We start from the raw sequence: 26,570 nt of genomic DNA, 5'->3' as shown, positions 1-26,570 counted from the left end.
CTCCCCCACCCCTTGATCTTTCCCCTTACTGGTTTTTCACCTGGCACCTACCAGACGTCTCATTCCCATCCTTCCCCCCACTTTCTTTATAGGGCCCCTGCCCCCTCCCTCTTCAGTACTGATGAAGGGTCTCAGCCCGAAATGTTGACTGCTCATTTCCACGGATGCTGCCCAACCTGCTGAGTTCCTCCAGCGTGTTGTGCGGGAGAGAAATATGTATTTACTATTAGGATCCCCATTTAAGATGGCAGAAGTTACGGAGAATGATTTGCTTGCTGGATGTAGAAGTTTGCTGGGGAAGGCAAAGGCAAGGGGAATTCTAACCCTGTTATGGTGGCAGGAAGATAGAGTGAGGGCAGATGTCCGAGAATTGAAGGAAATGCAGGTGGGTGCAGCATTGTTGGTACAGGAAGGGAAACTTTGTTCTTTGAAAAAGGAGGATACATCAGATATTCTGAAATGGAAAGCCTCACCATGAGAACTAATGTGACAGAGATGGAGGAACTGGGAGAATGGAATAGTATTTATACAAGTGACAGGGTGGAAAGAAGTATAGTCAAGATAATTGGGAGAGTCAGTATGTTTATAAAAGATATCAGTAGACAGTCTGTCTTCGGAGATGGAGATACAGAGATTGAAGAATGGGACAGAGGAGCCTGAGATAGCCAATTAAATTTGAGGGCAGGAGTGGAAGTTGCAGATAAAGTTGACGAAATTGAGGAGCTCAACACAGGTGCAGGAAGCAGCATCAATGCAGTTGTCAATATAGCGCAGTGAGTTGGTGAGCATTCCCGGTGTAGGCTTGGAACATGGGGCTGTTCCACATAGCTAATGAAAAGGCAAGCATAGCTGGGTCCATATAGGTGCCCATGGATTTGGGCAAAGTGGGAAGAGCAAAATGAGAAATTGTTAAGGTGAGGGCCAGATCCACCAGACGGAGAAGGGTGGTGATGGAGAGGAACTGATTAGGTCTATTGTCTAGAAAGAAGTGGAAAGCTTTAAGGGCTTCCTGATAAAGGATAGAAGTGCATTGAGACTGGATATCCATAGTGAAAGTGAGGCAATCGGGGGCAGGGAACTTAAGTGATTTGAGAGATTGAGAAGTGAGATTTCCTTACATCTATAATCATCTTCTAATAAAGTTAATTTACTACTATATCAAATCATTTATTGTACCTGCATGTTTTCTTTCACTGACACATCTAATAAGCATACCTCTAAACATCAACCTATACCATCTGACACCATTTGAAAATATTCATTTTTGTCCTGTACACTGAAAGGAATACTTCACAGAATTCTACACTATATTCCAGTTGAAACATTCCTATCTACTCAATCAGCTTGTTAATATCTTCAAGAAATCTCTTAATAATCTCACAATCTAATTTAGTTTAGAATTAGAAATATGCTATTTTATCTCTTTAGCTGAATCATTGCTGTGAACTATGAATAGCGAGAAAGGCATTAATCCGTGCCTGACAATCTAAGAAGGAAATCTTCATTCTCACTCTTTTGTTTATTGCCCAATAAGCAATTCTGAGTCTGATTGGTGTTTTCCCTCCCCTCTCCATTTTATGTTCTCTAACCTTGCTAACCAATCTCCTGAGTGCAACCTAATCAAAGCCTCCAATAAAGCCAAATACACCACATCCACTAATTCACCCTTATTTATCCCATTTGTCACACCCTCTAAAATCTCCAGCATATCCGTTAAACGTGATTTTGCTAACGCACATTCATACTGACTCTACTCAGTCCTAAAAATTCTTTTCAAGAAGTTCAGTTATTACATGCATGTTATAGATGCCAGCATTTTTCCATTCTAATGCTAGGAGACCAACATGTCAGTAGTTCTCATTTTCTCTCCCCCTCCTTTCTTATTTAGTGGGATCAATCCTCCACTCCAGAATACCAGTTATCTAGTTATCTCCAGTTATCTACAACTCCAGAATATACTAAACTTTGGAAAATGATAATCTGACCAGCTATTAACCCTGGAGTCATGTTTTAAAAGCTCAATATTTGGATTCTGCACTGGAAAAGGATAGGACTACCAGATTTGATGTAGGATCTAAAATACTGTGTTGCATACAATAGAATAACTGTGGTAAAGATTAATTTCTGAGGGTGGGTTTGTCATATGAGGCCAGATTAAGCAGATACTCTTTGGTTTAGAAGAACAGAAACTGGTTTACTGATTATCTCCAATAGACTTCAGAAACCTAGCAGGTTAAAAGTTTTCTCTGGCACTGTGTCTAAACCAGTGGCTCACAATTTCAAAATAATGGATCTGCCATTTTGGATTGCACTGAGAAGAGAATAAATTTCTTCAATTTTAAGATGGTTACTTTTTGAAATACATTTCACAAGAGGGCTGAAGAGATTCTGTCAATGAAAGGAATATTGAAAGATGTTTAGATATTAAAAGAATCAAGGGATTGAGGATTAGTGCCAAAAAGTAGCATGATGAAAGATCAGCCATGATTTTATCAAATGGTAGTGCATGCAAAGTTTTGGAGGGGGGGGAGGATTGGGGGGGAGAATTGTGGTGGGCAAATGGCTTTCACCTGCTTCTGTTTTGAAATATGAGTTCAGTTACTTATTTTCTATATCTTCTATTTGTAATGATGATAAACAGTCATAAGCATTTTAATAATGTTTTAATATACATTATTGGAAAACTAAATATTTTTATTTTAATTTTTAAAGCAAACTTCAATTGTTTCTAAATATCAGTATTTGCTTCAATTTTATGTCTGAACTACAATAATTTATCACTTCTGGTGTGACAATGTACTTTAAAAAATATGAAACAGAATCAGAACTGCTCCTTGCATCACAATACACGTCACAATGAATATGCACTATCCAACTGTTTGACAATACTGATTACTTGTCCTATATATCACATATGATGCAATTGTACTGAAGGCTGATAGAACCCTTAATTAGCTTAGTAACTGAGTTATACATATAACTTTTTCTAATGGACCTGGTACATTTACTACAGCTGCTTAAATAGGACAGTGCTAACTGGCTGCTTTCACCTATGAAATAAGTGTGCTACTTGGGCAGTAGAAAAATAACAATTTTAAAGCAAAACAGTGTGGATGAGGGTGAAAAGCAGAAAATTCTAGAATGATCAACAGGAGAAAACCAGAGTTATGATCTACAAAAAAGCTGGATGAACTCAGCAGGTCGGGCAGCATCCGTTGAAAGGAGCAGTCAACATTTCGGGTCGAGACCCTTCATCAGGACTAAAGAAGGAGGGGCAGGGGTAGTCTTTCTTCACCTCTCCTGCCTATACCCTCCCTGCTTCCCCTCTCCCACCCCTTGATCTTTCTTCTGATTGGTTTTCCACCCTCCCACCTTCTTTATGGGGCCCCTGCCCTCTCCTTCTTTAGTCCTGACGAAGGGTCCAGACCCGAAACGTTGACTGCTCCTTTCAACGGATGCTGCCCAACCTGCTGAGTTCATCCAGCTTTTTTGTACATCTTGATTTGACCACAGCATCTGCAGTGTACTTCGTGTTTACAGAGTTATGATCTATAATGAGAAACAGCGAAAGTCCAAAATAAGTAAGTTTTAAGATGCAGTAGAGGAAGGAAAGAAATGCAGGAAAGATCAAATGACAAAAATCAATAATGTGAATGATGGTTGGTGATTATCAAAGGAAAAAAAGATTAATAAAATGAAAAAAAAAGAAATAAAAGATAGGCCTAGAGGAGTTGCAGGTGTGTAAAGCCAAACTAATTTTTTTTAATTAAATATTAAGTCTGAAGACTGCAAAGTGTCTGACTAATCAGATGAGATAATGCTGCTTAAACTCAAATTAAGCTTCATTGGAAAAATGTAGGAAGCTAAGGACAGAGAGGGCAAAATCCAAATGGGATGGGAAATTGAAGTGACAGGCAATTGGAAGCCCGAGGTCATTCTTGTGAATTGAATGAACATTGAACCCACCATTGACCTCTGTATCGTAGAATAGGAACAAACTGATATATACAAAACACTCAAATTTTAAATCTCAGGAGAGTCCTTAAATAAAATTTACACCACATGACCAAAAGAGGATTTGTGTAGATGATCTAAAGTTTCATCAAATAGGTATGCTTTAAGAAGTATGTGAAAGAAGGAAAGATAGAAAGGTGTAGTTATTATGGAAAAGTATTCCAAAGATTAAGATGATGAAGATGAAAGCTTGCCTCCAATATACAAAGTTAAAATTTGAAGAAAATAGATCTATCAGAGGGTCAAAGCATTATAGGGAATTCAAGATGTAGGGAGATGAAAGGATATGGAATGAAGTATTGCAGAATTTTAAAAGCTACGACATGTTCAACTGGGAACCAGTGCAGAATGGCAGGTGGACAAGACTTGAGGACAGAATGACACAAGTGGAAAAATATTATATGATCTCAATCTCACGAAGAATAGAATATTCAATGCTGTCCAGAGTGCAATAGGAAAGTCTAAAGGTAACACAGGCTTGAGTGAGTGTTGTACTGTATTCAAAAGATGTTTATTACCACTATCTCAAAAACTAAAGTATATCATATATTTTAAGCAGTATTGTTAGATGAAGTCGGATGGGTAGTGACTTTACTGGAAGAGAAACAGTATCAGACTAAACAGGCTGTTTTTTTGCATTAAGTAAACTTGCTTAGCTATTATATTTTTCTATTAGCAAACAAACTGCAACAGCTCCACTGGTGCCAAAATACAATACAAGGAGACATTTACACTGTCAGGGTACACGATAAGTGTGAAAATGGCCTTATTTAAGGGAAATAAAAACAGAAAATGATTGCAAACGCAAGGTTTTATACATAAATATGACATCACCTCCATTACTTAGAGGAAATTACCTTTGCCTCCTAATCCAATACACATTAAAGAATGGAACCAGAGCACAAAGTTACATCCATAACAATGTAAACAGATAAACAATGTACTGTGCAGGGATTGTAATTCTTTGTCATTATCCATTATTTCACTAAAACTTTACATCAGATTAGTTTCAACTCCCCTTCATTGAGTGTAGAATAATGACTCACATAGTTAGAGTTGGAGGGGTGGAGAGAGTTTGGAAGAAGAGGAACTGGATACTTTTAAGTGGATAGTTCTGAAATTATTTCAGATATAAAGACCTGTGATACAGATATAGACATAAGTAGCTATGAACCGTATACTTAAGAATTCTGTGTGAACCTTGACATCATCAATGCTTCAGGCAATATATAAACACCACAAACACAAACATATACGCACATGCATATTCTCTTCAAAAGCAATAAGACCTTCAGACTAATAACTATATCATAATGCTTCCTTGGAGCACTATTAAGTCAGTTCGATATACCTCATTTCATTCAGCAGCTACAGATAGAGTATAAACACTCCCCCAGGGAGTGCTCTAACCAGACACATGGAGAAGACTCATCACCACTCATAAATTCATTGGCATTGCCTTGTTTAAAAAGCTGCATAATGTATGTAATAAAGCACATGACTGCAGTGCACTGTAAGGACAGAAGACTCTGCAAGATATGACAAAAGAATGCTGATGTGACTTGATGGACACTATGGGAATGAAAATTATGATGCCACATTAGTGGCATGGAGTTTTGCAATCACAAATGTCTGTTAAAACTGGAATAAAACATTTAAGTTCCTATTTGACAACCAGAAGTCTTATTTTTTGTCTCTAAGTCTCTAACCTTGAATGAGTCTCATAATTCTGACCAACAGCTTAGATTAAATTTAAGCACACATATAAATGCAAGATTAAAGCAAAAAGAATGAACAGATAGCCCTAGGGATACACAGTAAAAATATATCTAAATATAATTGTGTTCAAGTATAGTGTCAGTAAAATGTAGATTATCTTGACATTGTAATTAAGGAATTCATATACCATCTTGACACGCTGCAGTGAAACCCTAATGTATTATAGGAAGTCTAACAAATACGAAGAGGTTATTGGGGAGTATTTTTGTTCAGTTCATTTTTGTGAACATTGCTATTTCAAACATATGTGCAAAAACAGAATTAGAAACAGCAATTACACTAGGAAATGTTATTTCAAACATCGATTTCATCATTCAACAAGATCATGGCTGATGTACAGTATGTTCTATGTCTGGATAAATATCATTGACCTTTATTTCTTTAGTCCTTTAATTAACAAATATAGGAATATAACGATACCAAATGATATTCTAACTGCGCTTGATAAACTCCACACAAGATTATATTGCATATATAGCCATTAGGAGACTACCAAATTTAATCAGGCATTAATTATCAAAATTGTACAAAGATGTATCATTTAGCTTATATTGACATCATCCTCCAAGATTTCCCAGTTATCTTGATAGCACTGTTTTGAAATTGGATATTGTGATATGCAGCTAATCAATTGGTTAACATGTTGCGCAGTGTTACTCACTAGTCATTTTTTCAGGGCCAATGTTTGACAGTAAAAGGGTTGTCTTCACAGCTCACCATCATCAATTTTGGACTGCAATGGTTGTTATAATTTCATGATTACATTTTACAATTAAGAGTATTATGACATCAGAAACCACATTGTTCGATTATCACAGAATCCAAAATTGCTGCATAAAATATATTCATATTAAGAAATGTCACTAGTTAAGTAGAACTGGTGATCAACATGTCAGAAATAAAAGAATTTAAAACAACATGCAAAGCTACTGAACATGAACGGTAAATATCGGTACATTAAACATCTTGAGTTTGTATACATTTCATGCCAACTCTTAAGATGATGGCCTGCCTTCACTGACATACTGCAGCGTTAGTACATACTTCACCGAGTTCTGTAAGGTAGCCTACAATTTGACTGTAAATAAAATAATTTGACAAAGATTATTTTGTGGTACTTGTGGAATATTAGAGTTATAAACAGCCATTTTTGTGAAGAAATCAATGCACTTTAAAAATATTAAAATTATGAAGTAAAAAAAATACTCTTAATGTTTCCCAATAGTGGGTATTATCTCCTGCTGGGTGAGGCATTAAAAAAGTAAGCAATCACTTGAGCTGAATTTACACCTCCAAAACCTGAACGCCTGCCTGCCTCAAATGGGCTTTGCGCAGTCCGCTGCAACTGGGACAGTCAGTCACCGTCAGTTCAATCTACATTAAACGAGGTGACGTAGAGCTGTCTCTCAGATACATCTGTGATACACAGCTCTTACCTGCTGCAAAGCGTCCATTTCACATTCATTAATTTTATCACACGAATGATATGCTGGTGTCCCTTGAACAGTGACAAAGAGATCCTGTGATGATGACTGGCTCTCCTCTTCTGTCCGTGTTTCCATTTCGAGGTCTGCTACTTACAGTTCCTGCATCAGCTGCCGGCTTCTACTGATCCCATCATCAACAGAAATTTGTCGCACATCAAGCACGCAACTCCAGATTTCTTTCCGGTCAGCAGCACAAAAGATGGTAATCTGCAATTTCTATAGTAAGAGAGTGTGTCTCTGCAGTGGACTGTGTTTTTGATTGTCTCCACAACAGCAGGTTTCTTACAGGCAGCCAATGTGCATCACATCTGCCTATTTATTCAGCAACCTCCAATCCATCATTAGACACGCTGCTCTCTCTTCAGTCACAGAGAACAGCTAACCCAAGCTGCAGTGCAGTGCCAGAGATGTACCTGCTTTCCTACTGTTCCCCTATTTGGAACAAATCAACATTAAAACCCAACACTCTATGGCCACCTTCTGCAATCCACCAATCCAGCGTTCCTCTCAGATTCTGGCCTATCAGCAGACAATGTGTCCCGTTGCCCTAGTTACAGTATTAGAATGCTGTGTTTGCTATTGATTAGAGAGTAGGCGCACTGCAATACAGAAATACAGTCCTTGGAACACTTCAGGAATGATCCTAGTCACAGTAATCTCTCCTGCTGAGATCCTAAAGAATAGCACAGCTTCCAACTGTAGTCCTAAAAGGGGTATGTGTAAACAATTTCAATCCCTGAAGAGAAATTGTGACAGCCTGCAGTAAACATAGGAAACTTATCAGTCGTCTAACAGGCTGTGCATAGATAGACGTCAATGCGGCCACAGTGGTCTGCACTGCTGGGACTCCTCTGCTACACAGAAAGAAAATTAACTTAAGCTACAGGATCAGAATTTGGTTTAAATGATCTAACAGTTATTATCAATTAAACACTTTTCTTCCTACATCACTGTCCTAAGATAACATTATATGATAGAACTGATTCAGTTCTGAGTAACAGCAGCTGTAAATTCTCTACTGTTTAGTTGGCAGCTTTATCCACAGGCAGCTATCAACACAATGAACTACAATCACTGAGCTGCTGCTCCAGCTCTGTCTCAATTCTCCAGCAATGAAAGGAGAATAGTGGACTAAGAGAAAGAATACTTCAAGTGTGCCTGTTCCACTAAGAAGATAACAAGCATAACACAATCTTTAAATGATGTCCAATGAAAACTCTCAGCACCCCTTCTAAATCACAAAATCTCTCGTACATAAGATTCACTGCAAGACACATGTCTCAAATTATCTATGCTTTGGCTAACTTTATCTGCATATCATACTATTCCTCAATCTTTTATTTACTTAAAGGAGAATATCCTTCACGAAAAGTTAAGTACACCATATGGTAGCAAAATTCATGTGCTGATATCTCTCTGAGTGAAGAACTTTCCCTGTATTCTATGTGTGGTTTAACCAAGGTTCTATAGAACATACTGATTCCTCAGATTTCAACTCCATTTCAGAAGAAATTAATCCAGGTGTATATTTTTGGCCTAATTAATTTCTTTTCAACAACTTCAAAGTTCAAGTACATGTATGTCATCATATGAAACCCTGAGGTATGTTTTCCTGTAGGCATATTTGATAAATCTAATAACCATAATAGAGTCAATGAAAGACCACAGCCAACAGAGCAGACAACTAGCGTGCAGAGAACAAACTGTGCAAATACAAGGAATAATAATAATTAATAAATAAGCAATAAAAATCAAGAACATGAGATAGAGAGTCCTTGAAAGTGAGTCCAGAGGTCGTGGGAACAGTTCAATGATGGGGCAAGTAAAGTTATCCCCTTTCGTTCAAGAGCCTGATGGGGTAATAACTGCTCCTGAACCTGGTGGTAAAAGTCCTGAGGCTCCTGGACCTTCTTCCTGATGGCAGCAATGAGCAGGAAGCACATCCTGGGCAATGGGGTGTCCCTGATGATGAATGCTACTTTCTGCTGCAACACTCCGTGTAATTGTACCCATTAGTGGAGAGGGCTTTACTCATGATGGACTGATCTGAATCCACTACTTTTTTAAAAGATATTCTGTTCAAGGGCATTGGTGTTCCTGAACCAGCCTGTGATGAAGCCAGTCAATATACTCTCCACCATATACCAGCAGAATATTTTAGGTGTCATGCTGAATCTTCATAAACTTCTAAGGAATTAATTACACTCACATGCTGGGCCTCTGTAGTGGTAACACGAAAGAATTTTAAGTTGCTGATCCTCTCCACCTCTGATCCCCCGATGAATACAGGCACGTGGACCTCTGGTTTCTTCCTCCTGAAGTCAATAATTAGCTCCTTGGTCTTGCTGACATCAAATAAGAGGTTGTTGTTCTGGAACCACTCATCCAGATTTTCAATTTCCCTCCTACGTGCTGATTTGTCATCACCTTTGATTCGCCTATGACAGTGGAGTCATCAGCAATCTTGAATATGGCACTGGAGTTGTGCTTAACCACAAAGTCCTAATTGTAAAGTGAGTAGAGCAGGGAGGTAAACACACTGCCTTGTGGAGCACCTGTGCTAATGGAGACTGTGGAGTGGAGGTAGTGGAGGAGATGTTGTTACCAACCGTGCTGGGGTCTGCAAGTGAGGAGATAAAGGATTCAATTGCAGAAGGAGGTATTGAGACCTGAAGCTTACTGAATATTTTTGAGGTGATGTTGGCATTGAATATGGAGCAGTAGTTGATAAAGAGCATCCTGATGTATGCACCTTAGCTGTCTAGATGTTCTATAGTTGAGTTAAGAGCCAATGAAATGGTATCTGCTGTGGATCAGTTGTGTTGGTAGGCGGATCCAAGAGACTTCTCAGGGAGGAGTTGATATGTTTAACCACCCATGTCTCAAAACACTTTATCACTATGGATATAAGTTCTACTGGACAATAGTCATTGAGGCAGGTTACCATGTTCTTCTTAGGCAACAGTGTAATTGAAGCCTGCTTGAAACATTTGGGTACCTCAGACTGCCACAGCAAGAGACTAAAGATCTCAGATACCACTCCAGCCAGTTGATCAGCACAAATCTGTAGTACTTCATCATGTACCCCATCTGGGCTGGATGTTTTCCATGGATTCACCTTCTTGAAGCATGCTCTCACATCAAGATCAGAGACTGAAATTACAGGGTCATCAGGGGCTGTGGGAGTTCAGGATGCTTCTTCCACATTTTGGCAGTCAAAGTGAGCACAGAAAGAATTGAGCTAATCTGGGTGAAGCCCTGTTGTCACCAATATCATTTGAGTTCACTTGGTAAGAGGCAATAGCATTCAAGCCCTCCCACAGCTGCCAAGTATCCTTCATTGATTCAAGTTTAGGCCAGAATTGCCACTCCAGAGATTGTATTATGACATCTTGTAACTTTCTTGGTCGCCAGATATGAATGCTTCTGATCTGGTCCTCAGCAGATTGCAGATCTCATGTTTCATCCAATGCTTCTGGTTGAGGAAGACGCTGAATGACTTTGTAGTGACTATGACTGTTTTTATAAAGTCTGTGACAACTGTGGTGTATTCGTTCAGATCCACAAATGAGTCCTCAAACATAGTACAATCCACTGACACAAAACAACCCCAACTCTGTTGTCCTAATCTCTGGAGCCTTCCATGTACCAAACAATCATGAAATAGCCACAAACATTAGTAATTCATGTTTTTATTTCTTTATAATGCCATACATTCTATAGTTCAAATAAGAGATATAGGTAGTAGGTTATATCTTTTTAGTGAGGGTTTTGAGAAATTTTGTTACTTTAGTAAATCTGTTTGTCAAGTTCATTTTGATTTCTTGAACTGTTATTCTTCTGGTAAAAGTACCTGTACAATGCTGATGTGCTGGAAGTTCTCAATGCCAAAGAAACACTGGCAAAATATACCCAAATAAAGATACTGTGCAACTTGTAAGGGCAATGGCTGATGATGGAGTGCCCGGCATCTGCTATCCACATCTTTCTCTGCTTCAAGTCATATGTTTGGGAAGTGTTGTCGGAGTGACCCAGGCAATAAATGCCAGTGCATTCTGAAGATGCTTAAGACTTCAGCCATTGTGACAGTGAAGGCAATGAATATTTAGGGTGGTTAACAGTGTATCAATCAAGTGGTTTATTTTGTCCTGGACGGCACTGAGCTTCTTGCGAGTTGTTCGCATTGCACTCCAGGAAAGCGGAGAATATTCCATTGTGTACATCTTATAGATAATGGGAAAAGTTTTGGGGTGTCAGGATGTGAATCACTCACCCTGCCACTATGTACTTTATGTAGCCAATCTGGTTGAGTTTCTGTTTAATGATGGAAGATTTGTTGAAGCCATTGAATGTCAATGGAAAGTAGCTTGACTCTCTCTTAGAGATGGTCAGGACCTAGCATTTTTGCTGTGCCAATGTTACTTACTATGGCTGCATTTTGTCTAGTTCTTGCTGTATGCAGGCCTGGAATGGTTCATTTGCTGAGAAGCTGTAAATGGAAATGAACATTGTGCAATTATCAGCAAATAACCCCATATTTGGCCCCATGAAGGAGTGGAAATCATTGATTAAACAGCTGAAGATAGTCCAGCTCACGACTCCAACCTGAGAAACTCCTGCAATAATATCCTGGAACAGAGATGACCATCTCCAACAGCTGCAACCACCTTTCTTTTTTTAAACTTAACCAAATCATTAAAAATAATGAATAGCTTAACACCAGCACGTCACCACCACTGGCTTCCTTCCATTTAAAATACACTCCTATTATTTCCACTTTTTGCCGTCTACCTACTAATTAATTTCATGATGTCATTAATTTGTTTTGAAATTCACAATTTAGCAAGCAGTCTTTACTGAATACCTTCTGGACATTTTATGTACTATCCACAATGATTTTCATATATTTATTTATTTTCTAAAGAAAAATCAGTTTGGATTTTCAGAAATGACATTATTATAAATCTATGCTGCTCTTTCTCTAATCAGCTCAAATGTTTGCCAGTGCTTAGTTATTGTCTTTGATTAAAGATTCCAAAAAAATCCTCACAACATACACTCAGTGGCCACTTTATTAGGGACCTCCTGCAGCTGAGTGCATAGTCATGGTCTTCTGCTGCTGTAGCTTATCCACTGAAAGGTTCGATGTGTTGTGCATTCAGAGAAGATCTGCAAAATACTGTTGTATTGCATGGTTATCTGAGTTACTGTCACCTTCCTTTCAGGAAGGAACAATCTGGCCATTCTCCTCTGACCCTTCATTAAAAAAATGTTTTCACCCACAGAACTGACAGTCACTGGTTGTTTTTTTTTTTGTTTTTCACACCATTCTCTCAAAAATCTAGAGACATTTGTGCAAGAAAAACCCAGAAGATCAATAGTTTCCAAGATACTCAAACCACCCCATCGAGCACCAACAATCATTCCCCAGTCAAAGTCACTTAATCACATTTATTGCCCATTCTCATAATTGGTCTGAACAACAGCTGAACTTCTTTACTGTGTCTGCATGTTTTTATGCATTGCGTTGCTGCCACATAATTGGCTGATTGGATACTTGTGTCAAGCAGGTGTACGGATGTACCCAATAAAATGGCCACTGAATGTATGTTCATCAAGACTGTCTATAATTTTTTGACTTCTCTCTTTCATCTGTCTTAAACATATTATGTTTGAAATTGTGAATTGAAAGGGACATTTCCGTAGTCCCAATATTATAGTTGAAGTATCTACAATTTCTTTATTTTTCTTTGAAATGCTGTGATGGAAACCATTAGGTCCACAAGATTTAGTACATTATCTAATGCAGTTTCCTTAAACTTAGTCCTTGATTCATTCTTAGTTACTAGGAATATCAAGATTGTATCCAATTTTTGTAGTACAAATAGTAACACAAAGTATTTATTCATTAGTTTTCCCATATCATATTTGTTTTTTTAAACCATCATGGTATCTTTTTATTGTAACATTACTATACAAAGTGTGTGATAATTTTGCCATCTATTTTAGTTTCTGTTATACTCACTTTTTGCAACTCTGATATCCCTTCAAATCCACACATCAAAACTAGTCCTTGAACTTGCCTTTAATTCTATGTTCTCTCAATTCTCTGTCAGCCATGTTTGTTTTATTTATCAACTAAAGTCCCCAACCCCATTAGAGGCATATCTTCTTCTTCCTCATGTGCCTTGCACATTACACACTTGGGCAATCATGGCTCTCCACATCGAACGATCCCTCGCAGTGTCAATGATATCTCGCACATTTAGATTTGTTGGTTTTTTCAGTGTCCATATATTTTTTTCTTTGCCTTTTTCTTCAGCATTTCCCAGGCATATGGCCTTGTAATGTAAGGAATTCTATTTCTCCCTTTCTGATGACATGGCCCAGGAAATTAAGTTTCCTCTCATTTAATGTTCTCACTAAAGATCTTTTTGTATGAGCACATTGGAGTACTGTCTCATTAGTTACCCTATCTCTATATGATATTTTCAGTATTCTTCTAAGAAACCACATTTTTGTTGCTTCTTTGGAGTTCTGGTGTTATAGTCCATGTTTCGGAAGCATACAGCAAGATTGACCAGATGTAACATTTTAGTAGCCTAAGCCTTGTTGTCATAGAAATGTGTCTATTGGTAAAAATGGGTTTCATTTTTTGGCTTCTCCCTATAGATGCTGCCTGGCCTGCTGTGTTCCACCAGCATTTTGTGTGTGTTGTTTGAATTTCCAGCATCTGCAGATTTCCTCGTGTTTGCTCATTTTTTGGAAGTTGGTTTTGGCAATGGTAATTCTTCTTATTTCTACTTTCCTTCTAGCATCTTGTGATATAAAGCTAACAAGGTAATTAAAGCTGGTCTTTTGTTCAATCTCTTGGTTACCAATGTACAATTGGCAGTTGGGAGTTTCCTGCTGTTTTGATATTACCATACTTTTGGGGTTTTTTTTTACTGTTGTTGGTTAGACCAAAATCTGCGCTTATTTGTACTTACTTTGTCTTGGAGAATTTGTAGGTCTTCTGCAGCACTTGCTATTAGGGTGGTATTGTCTGCATATCTTATATTGTTGATGTTAACACCTCCAATTTTTATCCCATCTAGGTCTTCTATTTCTCTGAGAATCATTTCACTATAGATATTAAATAATTCCAGTGAGGCAACGCATTCCTGTCTAAATTTTAGTCCAAATTCACTGTTAAAATCGTAAAGGAGAAGTAACATGTTCTCCTTTAAAATTTTAAAAGTGAATTTGATCATATTGTGATGGTTGTGATAGAAGTGCAATTGTTCATGATTAAGCAACTATTAACCAAATATGACATGTATGGGGTGTCCAGGGCAAGGGGGGGCAGCACCTCTGATGAAGAGGTTTATCATGTCCATTCTGAGGAAGCTCACTCACATTTGGGCTCCACCAAACACTCAGTCCTCATCTGTGTCTCCTAGTAGTTGTTTGTATGTAACAGCGGCCACACCATGGTACATCGCTTCACCAGGCAAACTGAAAATGTGAGGGCCTCAAACCCTGGGGAGATAGGTTTACCTGTCCTCACATGTGATCTGATGGAAAAAGATGGATGTGATCAATAGTGAGAGCTATGACCAGGAAGGCAGTTCTGCAATGCTTCATGGAGATTGAATGGCACAACAAGGCACAGAAGATATCATGGTCATCTGCTACAACCAAGGAAAACCCCAGATTGTGATGATTAATTGTACCACTGAACCCAGACTTCCAAGGTTGAGACAATGGAACTGCCTCTGTGCAATGGCTGCTCCACTTAAAACCTCTTGCTTACATGTCTCCTTTCATCGTTGGATATGACTAACAACCAACAATCAAATATGGCATACTTCTATTTGCAAAATCTACTATTTCCTGCCTTCTTGCTGGAGGTTCAGAAAAATTATTATGACTGTACTAGGCTTCTCAGTGATTACATTCTAATCTGGCTAAATCAATTGTGTGTTCAAAGATTCCATTCCAGCAACTTAAACATAAAATGCAGAATGACATTCTTCTGAAGGAGGGCTGTCTTGTCAGGGTATCAATTTTTAAATTAGATATTAAACAATGATTCTGTATGCCCTGTCAGGTGGATATTAAAGATTGCCTAGATCTATGTCAAAGAGCACAATGGCTCAATATCTCATTGGGATTTACAAGACGTGGTGCATAAACTAGCTGCTGTATTCCCTAAACAAATACAGTGTCTAACCTTCACAGAAATACTCAATAGGTTGTAGAGTAGTAACTGTGAGATTTTGATTGAATTGTTGTCTTTACCTGTGGTAAGAAAAAAATCCAGTGAATGGTCTTTTGAAGCCAGAGGGCATTCAGAAGTACAGGTTTAATGGAGCATTAAAAAGACAAGTAAGGTGATGAATTTAATATTTCCATTATGAAAATGAATTTTTCAGCCAGTACTTTTAGATATTAGATATACAGTTATTGAGAAATAGAGATGTGTAACAAAAGTTAATGAAGTGCTATCTAGCTGCTTTGCAGGTAATCACTGCAAGTCAATCTTTTCAGTAAATTAGGAAAAAAAATCCAACATAGCTCATCTTAAGTCTCAAGCATCAGTAAAGCAATGGCAAGTGTCAATGTCAACAGTGAAAACAAGCAGTCCTTACTTGACAATAACTTGCACAGTAATGTCTAGATTTTGTCTACTAAGACCACTTGGTTCCAGATATCATCAGAGATTTGGGCAAAAAGCTGAATTCCAGTGCTGAGCCAATAGCAACTGTGCCAAATATTCAATGTAGCATCTAACAAAGTATGACATCAAGAAGCCTTGTAAAAGTGAAGTAAATGGAAAAACATTCCACAGGCTAGAAGCATGCCTTTTATCTTAGAGGACAGTTGTGGAGTTGGAAGTCAATCACCCCAGCCCCAAGAATTCCTGAGAATAATCCCTTTGTTCATCAGCTTCAGCTATTTCAATTAACTATGATATATAATCATCACATTTACAATGAAAGTCTGTCAACTGATCACACTATATTTACCCTTTCTATCTTAACTATTCATCTATATCTTCCACTCCATCAATGCCTCTTTCAGAAAGATCTCAATTTGCTTTACTCTCTCATACTAATCCCTTACACAAGCTCATTTAAATGTTCAACACCTCTTCTTCATTTTCCTGCACAAAACACTTTCATCAGAAGTGACAAATGAAATACAAAGTTGGAAAGTGTATGGTCATGCACTCTGGTGGAAGAAATAAATGGGCAGACTATTATTTAGATAGGGAGAGAATTCAAAATGCACAGGTGCAAAGGGACTAGGGAACTCTTGTGCAGGATGTCCTAAAGGTTAACCTCCATGTTGAGTCGGTGGTGAAGAAGGTGAATGCAGTGCTGGCATTCATTTCTAGAGGTATAGAATATAAGAGCAGGGATGTGATGTTGAGGCTCTATAAGGCACTTGTGAGACCACATTTGGAGTATTGTGTGCAGTTTTGGGCTCCTTATTTTAGAAAGGATACATTGACATTAGAGAGAGTTCAGGGAAGATTCACGAGAATGATTCCAGGTATAAGGAATATCTGGCAACTCCTGGGCTGTAGTCCCTGGAGTTCAGGAGAAGGAGGGGGGATCTCATAGAAACATTGCAAATATTAAAAGGCCTGAACAGATTAGATATGGCAAGGTTATTTCCCATGGTAGGGGAGACTAGGCCATGAGGGCATGACTTCAGGATTGAAGGACGTCCATTTAGAACAGAGATGCAGAGAAATTACTTTAGTCAGGGGGTGGTAAATCTGTGGCTGTGGAGGCCAAGCCATTGGGTGTATTTAAGGCAGAGATAGATAGGTTCTTGATTAGCCAGGGCATTTCAGGGTATGGAGAGCAGGCAGGGAAGTGGGAATGACTGGAAGAACTGAATCAGCCCATGACTGAATGGCGGAGCAGACTCCATGGGCCGAATGGTACCTATATCTTATGGTCTTATTTTCATTTCTCAAACACTCAGAGCAGATACAAATATTCAGTTCCATTGTCTTCCAAGGATCCCAATAAACTGCTAACCGTGAAATTCATGTCATACTCTCAGAATTAGCTACATTTTATATGATTATCTAGCTCTCTTTCAAATCTCCATCATCAATCCCTTCTCAAAAAGACTTCTTCAAATCATTCCAATACTACATCAGTAATCTTTCTGTATGTTTCTTTCAACTCATGGAATGTAATGAAATGCAACTAACTAAACATTATAAATGCCATCCTCTATGACTTTTATATAAATTTCCTGCAATTAAGCACTGCGAAGACTGAAGCTCCAATGTCTTTGTCAATAGCCTCCCAAACAAAATCCATTCTCTACATAGTTCCTCATTGGCTCCCCACTCAGGCCGAGCCAAATTGTTTTCAGCCATGGTACGCTAAATAGAACTGATATTTTTCAATCTATGCCCTTCCCCTAAGACACCCGATAGCCATGTCTCAGCTCTCCTGCGGCTGAATTCAAGTCAAGTCAAGTCAACTTTTATTGTCATTTCGACCATAACTGCTGGTACAATGCATAGTAAAAATGAGACAACGTTTTTCAGGACCATGGTGTTACATGACACAGTACAAAAAAATTGACTGAACTACGTAATAAAAAAAAACAGAGAAAGCTATACTAGACTACAGACCTACACTGGACTGCATAAAGTGCACAAAAACAGTGCAGGCATTACAATAAATAATAAACAGGACAGTAGGATAAGGTGTCAGTCCAGGCTTCAGGTATTGAGGAGTCTGATAGCTTGGAGGAAGAAACTGTTATATAGTCTAGTCGTGAGAGCCCGAATGCTTCGGAGCCTTTTCCCAGACGGCAGGAGGGAGAAGAGATTGTATGAGGGGTGCATGGGGTCCTTCATAATGCTGTTTCCTTTGCAGATGCAGCGGGTAGTGTAAAGGTCTGTGATGGTGGGAAGAGAGACCCCGATGACCTTCTCAGCTGACTTCACTATCCGCTGCAGGGTCTTGCGATCTGAGATGGTGCAACTTCCGAACCAGGCAGTGATGCAGCTGCTCAGGATGCTCTCAATATAATCCCTGTAGAATATGATGAGGATGGGGGGGGGTGGGAGATGGACTTTCCTCAGCCTTCGCAAAATGTAGAGACACTGCTGGGCTTTCTTTGCTACGGAGCTGGTGTTAAGGGACCAGATGAGATTCTCCATCAGGTGAACACCAAGAAACTTGGTGCTCTTTACGATCTCTACCGAGGAGCCGTCGATGTTCAGCGGGGAGTGATCGCTCCGTGCCCTCCTGAAGTCAACAACCATCTCTTTTGTTCACATTAAGAGACAGGTTGTTGGCTCTGCACAGTCCATTAGCCGCTGCACCTCCTCTCTGTAAGCTGACTTGTCGTTCTTGCTGATGAGACCCACCATGGTCGTGTCATCGGCGAACTTGATGATATGGTTCGAGCTGTGTGTGGCAGCACAGTCGTGGGTCAGCAGAGTGAACAGCAGTGGACTGAGCATGCAACCCTGGGGAGCCCCCGTGCTCAGTGTGATGGTGTTGAAGATGCTGCTCCCGATCCGGACTGACTGAGGGCTCCCAGTCAGGAAGTCTAGGATCCAGTTGCAGAGGGAGGTGTTTAGGCCCAATAGGCCCAGCTTTCCAATCAGTTTCTGAGGGATGATTGTGTTGAATGCTGAACTGAAGTCTATGAACAGCATCCGAACGTATGTGTCTTTTTTGTCCAGGTGGGTTAGGGCCAGGTGGAGAGTGGTGGCAATGGTGTCATCTGTTGAGCGGTTGGGACGGTACGCAAACTGCAGGGGGTCCAGTGAGGGGGGCAGCAGGGTCTTGATATGCCTCATGACGAGCCTCTCGAAACACTTCATGATGATGGATATAAGTGCAATGGGACGGTAGTCATTTAGGCAGGACACTGAAGACTTCTTCGTGTTTAATTGTGTTTAATTACATGAAAGACGCAAAGAAAGTATAAATTATTGGGTTTAAAACTAGCCCAAACTGATGAGATGAAAATCTATTCTGATACAAGTCATGATGAAAGAAACAAACTTAATGAACCAAATGCCTTTTGTTTATTTCTTTGAGCAGGCCAGATCCTATCACTTATGGGATTAATCAGTAATTAATTGCAATCACACTTATGGACATTATAAAGATGGATAACCAAAGAGCTACATATGCCACACTGATGTACAACAACTCAGAAATGATGACGCCAAAATGTGCATGAACATTAATGACAAAGCATCTTCTAAAATATTAACACCCATCAGCAAAGGAAAGTGAAGCACTGAGAATAATAACTAGTCATACAGCATGGAAGCACACCCTTCAGCTCAAAGTCTCTGTGCCACTCAGCTCAAACCTATACTAATTCTATTTATTTTAGCTACGCTGTCCAGCAACCTCCAATTTAACCCTAGCCTAATCATGAGACAATTTACATTGACCAATGAACTTACTAACTGGTACATCTTTGGACTGTGAGAGGAAACCAGAGCACCCAGGGAAAACTCACACAGTAACAGGGAGAATGTTTAACTTCTTACAGGCAGCAACAGGAATTGAACCCCTTAGCTTGTTCATAACAGCACATTTGTTGTCTCCAAGCTATGGTACAGCAAAAGTAATTCTATCCTGAGAAGAATCTTCTTCTATCTTTAACCATAAACTCACAACTTGGCTTTTCAATTTCATACTTTGAGTCCAAAGTTATTAACTAACTTCAATACAGATAGTGGACTGAATAATGGTGGAGCTGCTCACCACAAATTACAGTAAAATTAACACATGGATCTCATTTTTGTTTTCTTAATTCCCCATTATATAATTGTAATTTATCAAGGAAAGTGCACATTTGATTTTAACTTGCAATATCAACTCTTTTTTAAAAAATGAAAAGGTTTTCAAAGGCACATTAATATTTTAAAACTTGGGTTAAAATCAGTAATAAATTATTTGTCTTAAGCAGTCTTCCACACACTATAAACTTAAACACTAGAACTTTGGCACCTATTAGTTTTTACCATGAAGTATTATGTCACAGAATTCATAATGCAGTTTTATTCTCTTTATTGAGCTTTCCTTCATCCAGATCTCAGTCTGATGATTTCTAGGACCCCAAAGGCAAGCTATACCTACATCAAGAGCAAGAGATTAACTTGGGTGAAGGTAAGACCACTCAAAGATAAAGGAGGCAACATGCCTTGGAGATGGAGGGCATGGGCAAGGTCCTAAATAAGTCATTTGCATTGGCATTTACCAAGCAGGACATGGAGACAGTGAGCTCAGCATGGAGAATGCTAATATTCTGAGGCATTTTGATAAAATAAGGAGGTAGTATTGGGACTTTTAAAGAGCATTAAGTTGGATAAGCCCCAGGACCTGATGGAATCTGTTCCAGTTTATTGAGACAGACAAGGGATGAGATTGCTGGAGTCTCAACCAATACCTTTATGTCCTCTCTAGCCACAGGCAAGGCCCCAGAGGACTGGCAACTAACTAGTCTTGTTCCATTATTCAAACATGGAAATATGGATAATACTGAAAACTACAGACCAGTGAGTCTCACATCAGTGGTTGGGAAGCTTTTGGAGAGGATACACATATGGTAGGGATGGTGGTTATTCAGCTGATACACAGTACTGGATTTATGCCACACATACCACTAAAAGGAAAGCATATTCTTGCCCATAAAACTTTGAAAAACGTCACTTAGAAGATACTGTAAAGATTTATTTATTTATTGAGATTCAGTGTAGAGTACGCCCTTCCGCTACTTCAAGCCATAACGTCTAGCAATCACAGGACAATTTACAAGCCTGCCAACCGGTATATCTCTGCACTGTGGGAGGAAACTGGAGCACATGGAGTAAACTCAGATTACTGGTTATAATAGCTGCAAGAGGTGGTTCAACTACGTACTGAGCAAAGGGAGATGAATACTTTTAAACTGCTGATATTTCATTTTTGAATTTTTAGCTTTTCACGCTTTACAATTTTCCCTGCCTTTTTTGGGCTCATGAAAAAAGAAGCATGTGATTAAAAAATAAAAATTCTCAGTTAAATTGGCCAACATTACTGGTTGCAATACTCATTTATGTGCACTTATGTGAACAAAGGGTTGAGCGCTGAACACTTTTTCAAGGCAGTGTACCTCAACAAATGGAAGCCCACTCACTTACATTTTTAAATAAAAAGACTTCCTTAAGAAGCACTCGGGAAAATTAAATTGCCTATATCATAATGAGCATGTTATTCACATCCAGAAACAGAAGCAGGACTGAGTAAATCAAGGTTGAAAGGTTCAAACCCAGAAATAAATGGGCCACTGAACCTTGAAGACCATCTAAAGTATTGACATGCTGAACATTATTAAATAGGCTACTAAACCACACCATGAACAGGAAGTATTGAGCTGCTGATCATATCCAGCAAAGGCATCCATGAACTTTAGCCTTCATTGTCAACCTTAAGCACAAACATATATCACAAATGACATCATCAGCAGGAGGATACAAATCCAACTTTCTAATCTGTTCAATTACTTTTATGCAGTGAGGGCAGGATGTGGTGCCAAACTCAGGTAAATTTTTTGAAGATGACTTCTATCAATTAAAGACAGGCATTGCTGACAGTCAATGAAGAAAGTCATTCATCTGTTAACTCCCAATCAACCAAGCAGGCTATATAAATTCCCAAAGGAGAAGAAATGATAGTGAAGGGCAGATGAAACATACAAGAAGATACGAGAAATTACTTGAGAATTTATGGCTTTAATTGCAAAATAGCTCTCCTGGTCCAAAAAGATTAAATATAAAGTACCAATTCATCTATTTGGCTTTGTCAGAGGTTTTCAAAATGGAATGCAAGTAAGCTTCATTAACTAAATTAAATAATGAGTCAATTTGTTATAAGACCATAAGACATCAGAGCAGAATTAGGCCATTATGTTGCCATTTGTTAGCCATGGCAGCTCTATCCATTCAATCATGTTTCTTTGCATTTTCTTCATATTCCTCAATCTCTTCTGTTCCCAATTGCCACTAGCACTATCAAAAAAGCACATTACAGTATAACGTGCTTTAACACAATGTTCAGAACACCTCACAGATGACATGTCACACAATAGATTGATACCAATTCACCTACGATGTTAGAACAATAGCCAAATTTTGGTCAAAGAAGTATGTTTTATAAAACTTCTTGTAAGTGGAAAGTGAAGCAGGAGAGATTTAAGTAGCGAGTTCCAGAGCTTGGCTGTTAGATCCGATCCTGATGGTGGGACTATCTTCTCTCTCTATTTCCAGCACTGGTGTTGTTATGTTTATTTTGCACACATTTAAGTTATATATAATTTGTTAATTCAATTTGATGTCAACTTGTTTGATCTTGTTATGCAGCCTACTGGGCTACTGATGCAAAACCCTGTGTATGAATGCCTACAATAACATTGTATTTGAACTTGAATAACTTGAATTTGGTTCCAAACAATGTGTTATGATTAGTTTGGATCGAACGTGAAAAGAATTAGTCCTCAGACTCACGTCAAAACAAGCAGCCCTTCACAAACTACTGGTGGGGGTGCAGAAATTTTCAACATTTTGGTTGAAACCCTCCATCACTCCATCAGGAGAATTCTAGATGTTGACACGCCACTGACTCTGCTGTTCAACCGAACATGTTTGCTGTTGAAGATGCTACCATCTTCAACCTCTTTTGTCTCCTGCAGTTGAGTTGGGTTTAGGTCATATTTCAATTTTATTCCTAAATAGATTTCTAAATAGTTTGAGTTCTAAGGCACCACTATTAATGGTGGAGCTAATAAGCTTAGACATTATGGATGTGAGAACCCAGAAAACTGATAGGGTGTAGAGCCAAAGAGGAATATACAGATAAGGAGGTGCAAAATTGATTAAATGAATGGTCCAGTTCCATCCCACTTAAAACAAGGCCATCACACATAGCTACACCACTTGAACATCATTTGCTTCTCTGAACCCCATCAGTGTTTTTGTTGGCTATGTGAAATAGTCAAGTTCCCAACCTACTCTGGAATACTCCCAACTCTTTCTCCAAAACATTAACAACTACAACGATGCTGCCTACTGCACTCATGTGAAACTCAACAATTTATCAGCATTAGTTTGAATTTTCACCCCAAATTCAACGTCACTTGGACGACTTCTTGACACCTCTTTCCTTATTTGGATCTCTCGATCTCCATCTCATGAGACGAACTATCTATTGACATTTGCAATAAACCCACCGACTTCCACAGCTACCTCACCATACCTTCTTCTACACCGTCTCTTGCAAGGATACTATTGCATTTTCTCAGTTCCTCCATTCCCACCATATCTGTTCTCAAGATAAAACTTTCCACTCCAGGAAATCTCAAAGGACCTCTTTCAGGAAATGTTGGTTCCCTTCTGTAGTGATTGAGGGACTCTTCATTTGCCTTTTCACCTTTTCTCAGACTTCTGGTCATAGCACCAAATGCCCCACCGCCATCGACATCCTGGCACCACGAAAATATAGTCCTCTTGGTCCTCATCTTTCACTCACCTAGCCTTCACATTCAGCAGCTGCAATGGGTTCCCACCACCAATCACATCTTCCCCTCCCCATCCCTTTCTGGTTTCTACATGAACCATTCATTTAGTGACTCACTGGTTCCCTCGTCCCTACCCACCCCTCCCTGTCCACTGCAATCATAGGAGGTATGATACTTCTTTGGACATCACCATTCCAAGATCCAAACAGCCCTTCCAGATCAGACAAAGATTCACCTCCTCCAAGTTGTCTACTACATTCAGTGCTCTCAATGTGGCTTCCACTACAATAGTGACCAGATGTAAACTAGCCAAAGGTTTTACAGACCATTTATGCTCTGTTTACAATTACCATTATGACCTGCCAGTTGCATGGCGTTTCAATTCTCATTTGTATTCTCACAATCACCTTGTCACCCTGGGCTTTCCCCACTGCCAAAATGGGGCCAAAGACAAACTAGAAGAACAGCAGCTTACATTCTACATGATAATCTACAATCCTATGGTATGAACACTGAATTTTCCAAGTTAAGACAACACACATTCCCCCCATGCTCTTTTTACTCTCTTGATTCCCCAATCCCCATCACCCTGATTCATTCACCTCCTGGAGAGGAGAATAAAAGCACTATACCTACTGGGTCTCCCATCCTTTCTCCAAGCTGATTCCACCTGTCCAGCATCCCTCCCTCATATGGTTCCATCAAGCACCTTCCTTATTTATCAGATTCGTGCATTTGCAGTCTCTCATGTTTCACCTATCACCTTCTAGCCACTGTCTCCCAAATCCAGCCCTCCCTTTCCCCACCTGGCTCCATCTGCCACCATCACATGGTTCCACTTTTCACATGCCAGCCCTCTGTCTCACTTTTTTCTACAGGCCACCTTCCCTCTCAACTCTCAGTCATGATGCAGGGTATTAAGCTGAAGTGTTGATTATCCATTATTCCTGCTTGACCCACTGAATCCCTCTAGCAGTCTATTTGCTTTTTGCTCCAGATTATACCATCTGCTGTATCGTATATCTCAATCAAGTTTTCCCACCTTTAAATAACTCACTCTTACTCCCTTTTTGTATCAGAACTGATCATTCATGCCATTCATCATTTTGGCTCAGTTTTTCTTATTCAGTTCATGATCTGGCTTGCTGTGTATGTCCCACAGTTAACAGTTACAGAGAATAAAGCACAATGTTCTTTTAACCACCTCTATTAACTCAATTGTACTTACTCGATCAGAAGTATTCCCTTTGTTCTATTCATTCTTCCCTCAATACTCTCCTGTTGAATACTAATCTGTTTTTATGCAAGGGAATACTCAGTCAACATTTTAGGTCGAGACCCAATCTGCATTTGTTTCACCTATGTGCTGGAAACCAAACTGTGAGACTTAAAAGATGGATATTAGATTGGAGGAAATGAAAGAGAACTTCGCTTCTGATGGAAAGATTATTTGGGACCTCTAGAATTTGCAGTTCTTTTAATTTTAAGTTTAACTTCAGGTTTAATTTCACGACATATGCCGATGATATTAAACCTGATTCTGATTCTGAACTCACTTCCAGTTTAAGGTGGCGCTGGTGAAGCAGTGATGACTCACTGGCAACAAAGCTATTTACTACTTTGGTAATCACACTTCGTCTTGGAAGCATTCATTGCCATCAATAGCCAGTAGCTTCCCTTTCGGAGTTGGGCCTTTGAACTGCCTGTACGAACTGAAGAATCGAAGGTGCAGGATGGTTGAAACATGGTGGCCAAATTGAAGCAGTGGAGCCCATGTTCAAGTGTGGAATGAGCCAATGTTTGGCCATCACCGGAGCAGACTTAGAGGTGATTCATAGTGGCAGAACCAGGGCGAAACAAGGCCCAGGCCCCGAGAGCAAGGAACGAGCTGCTGTATAGCTACTTTTAGTGCAGGGCCAGATTGGAAAGATTGGGTATGAGCTGAATCAAACTGGGTCAGGGTGTTGGGGCCAGAGGAGAGGGACAGGCCGTTGTACAGCTACTTGCTCAGTGAGGTTAACTCGTCTCTGCACTGAACAGAGGCTGTGGCCTGCAAACTAATGGGCTCCTGGATCACTGCTGTGATGACTAGCTTTGTAGCTGTGGACTCAGTTTCATGAAATTCAGTTCTGAATGCTACTTACTTTTGTTTTTGCATGATTTGCTTTTTCTTTTTCTCTTTTTTTTAAAAAAATTCGGTTCTACTGGGTTTCTTTGTTGTGTGACTGCTTGAAAGGAGACAAATCTAAAGATTGTATGTAATGTAGATACTTTGATAATAAATGTACTTCAAGCTTTTGAACTTTGAACTTGCACTTCTTTCCCAGGAATGCTAAATTTAATAAAAGCTCTGCTCTTCTCTCCAACAGGATTTCCTCAGTGGTTTCTGTTTCGACTCTTTTCTTCAGTAACTTTGACCAAAATTCACTTTCACGGCTACATCGTTACCCTAACCAGATCTTTGCCATCTCTGCAGCTCAAACCGAACTTGTCTTCTCTTTTCTGGCATTTGGCCTTCAACCTAAAATGTTAACTCTGTTTCTCCTTCCAGATGCCTGGTGCATGAGAGCACCTTCACCAGAAGGCCAGAAAGACTACTGCAGTTCACGTAGGTGGCTTGCCACCAGTGACTCAAGAGCAATCAGGAATGGGCAATAAACACTAGCCATCCAGCAGTGTTTGTGTCCTGAACAAAAAAAATAAAATGTATGTAGTTCTTCAATGTGAATAAATTTAAAACATGTC

The 26,570-nt window shown here is 39.3% G+C and overlaps 1 protein-coding gene across 7 annotated transcripts in view; it reads right to left on the bottom strand.

Annotated features, from left to right (window-relative positions):
- LOC140731787 (RIMS-binding protein 2-like) overlaps window positions 1-26,570 on the bottom strand; it is a 311,475-nt gene that overhangs the window by 217,273 nt on the left and 67,632 nt on the right. For 6 of the 7 annotated variants that reach the window (XM_073053582.1, XM_073053583.1, XM_073053587.1 and 3 more), the window contains exon 1: window positions 7,230-7,700. In XM_073053582.1, the coding sequence (XP_072909683.1) occupies window positions 7,230-7,355 (126 nt within the window). In that variant the 5' untranslated portion in view covers window positions 7,356-7,700. Of the gene's footprint in view, window positions 1-7,229; window positions 7,701-14,678; window positions 14,837-26,570 lie in introns of those variants that run through there. The other variant, XM_073053584.1, reaches the window with a different exon arrangement.

The sequence above is a fragment of the Hemitrygon akajei genome, chromosome 8 (genome assembly GCF_048418815.1).
Source record: "Hemitrygon akajei chromosome 8, sHemAka1.3, whole genome shotgun sequence".
In the NCBI taxonomy this organism is placed as follows: Eukaryota; Metazoa; Chordata; class Chondrichthyes; order Myliobatiformes; family Dasyatidae; genus Hemitrygon; species Hemitrygon akajei.
The sequence above is the reverse complement of the archived record's forward strand: the minus strand, read 5'-3'. Positions and strand labels throughout refer to the sequence as shown.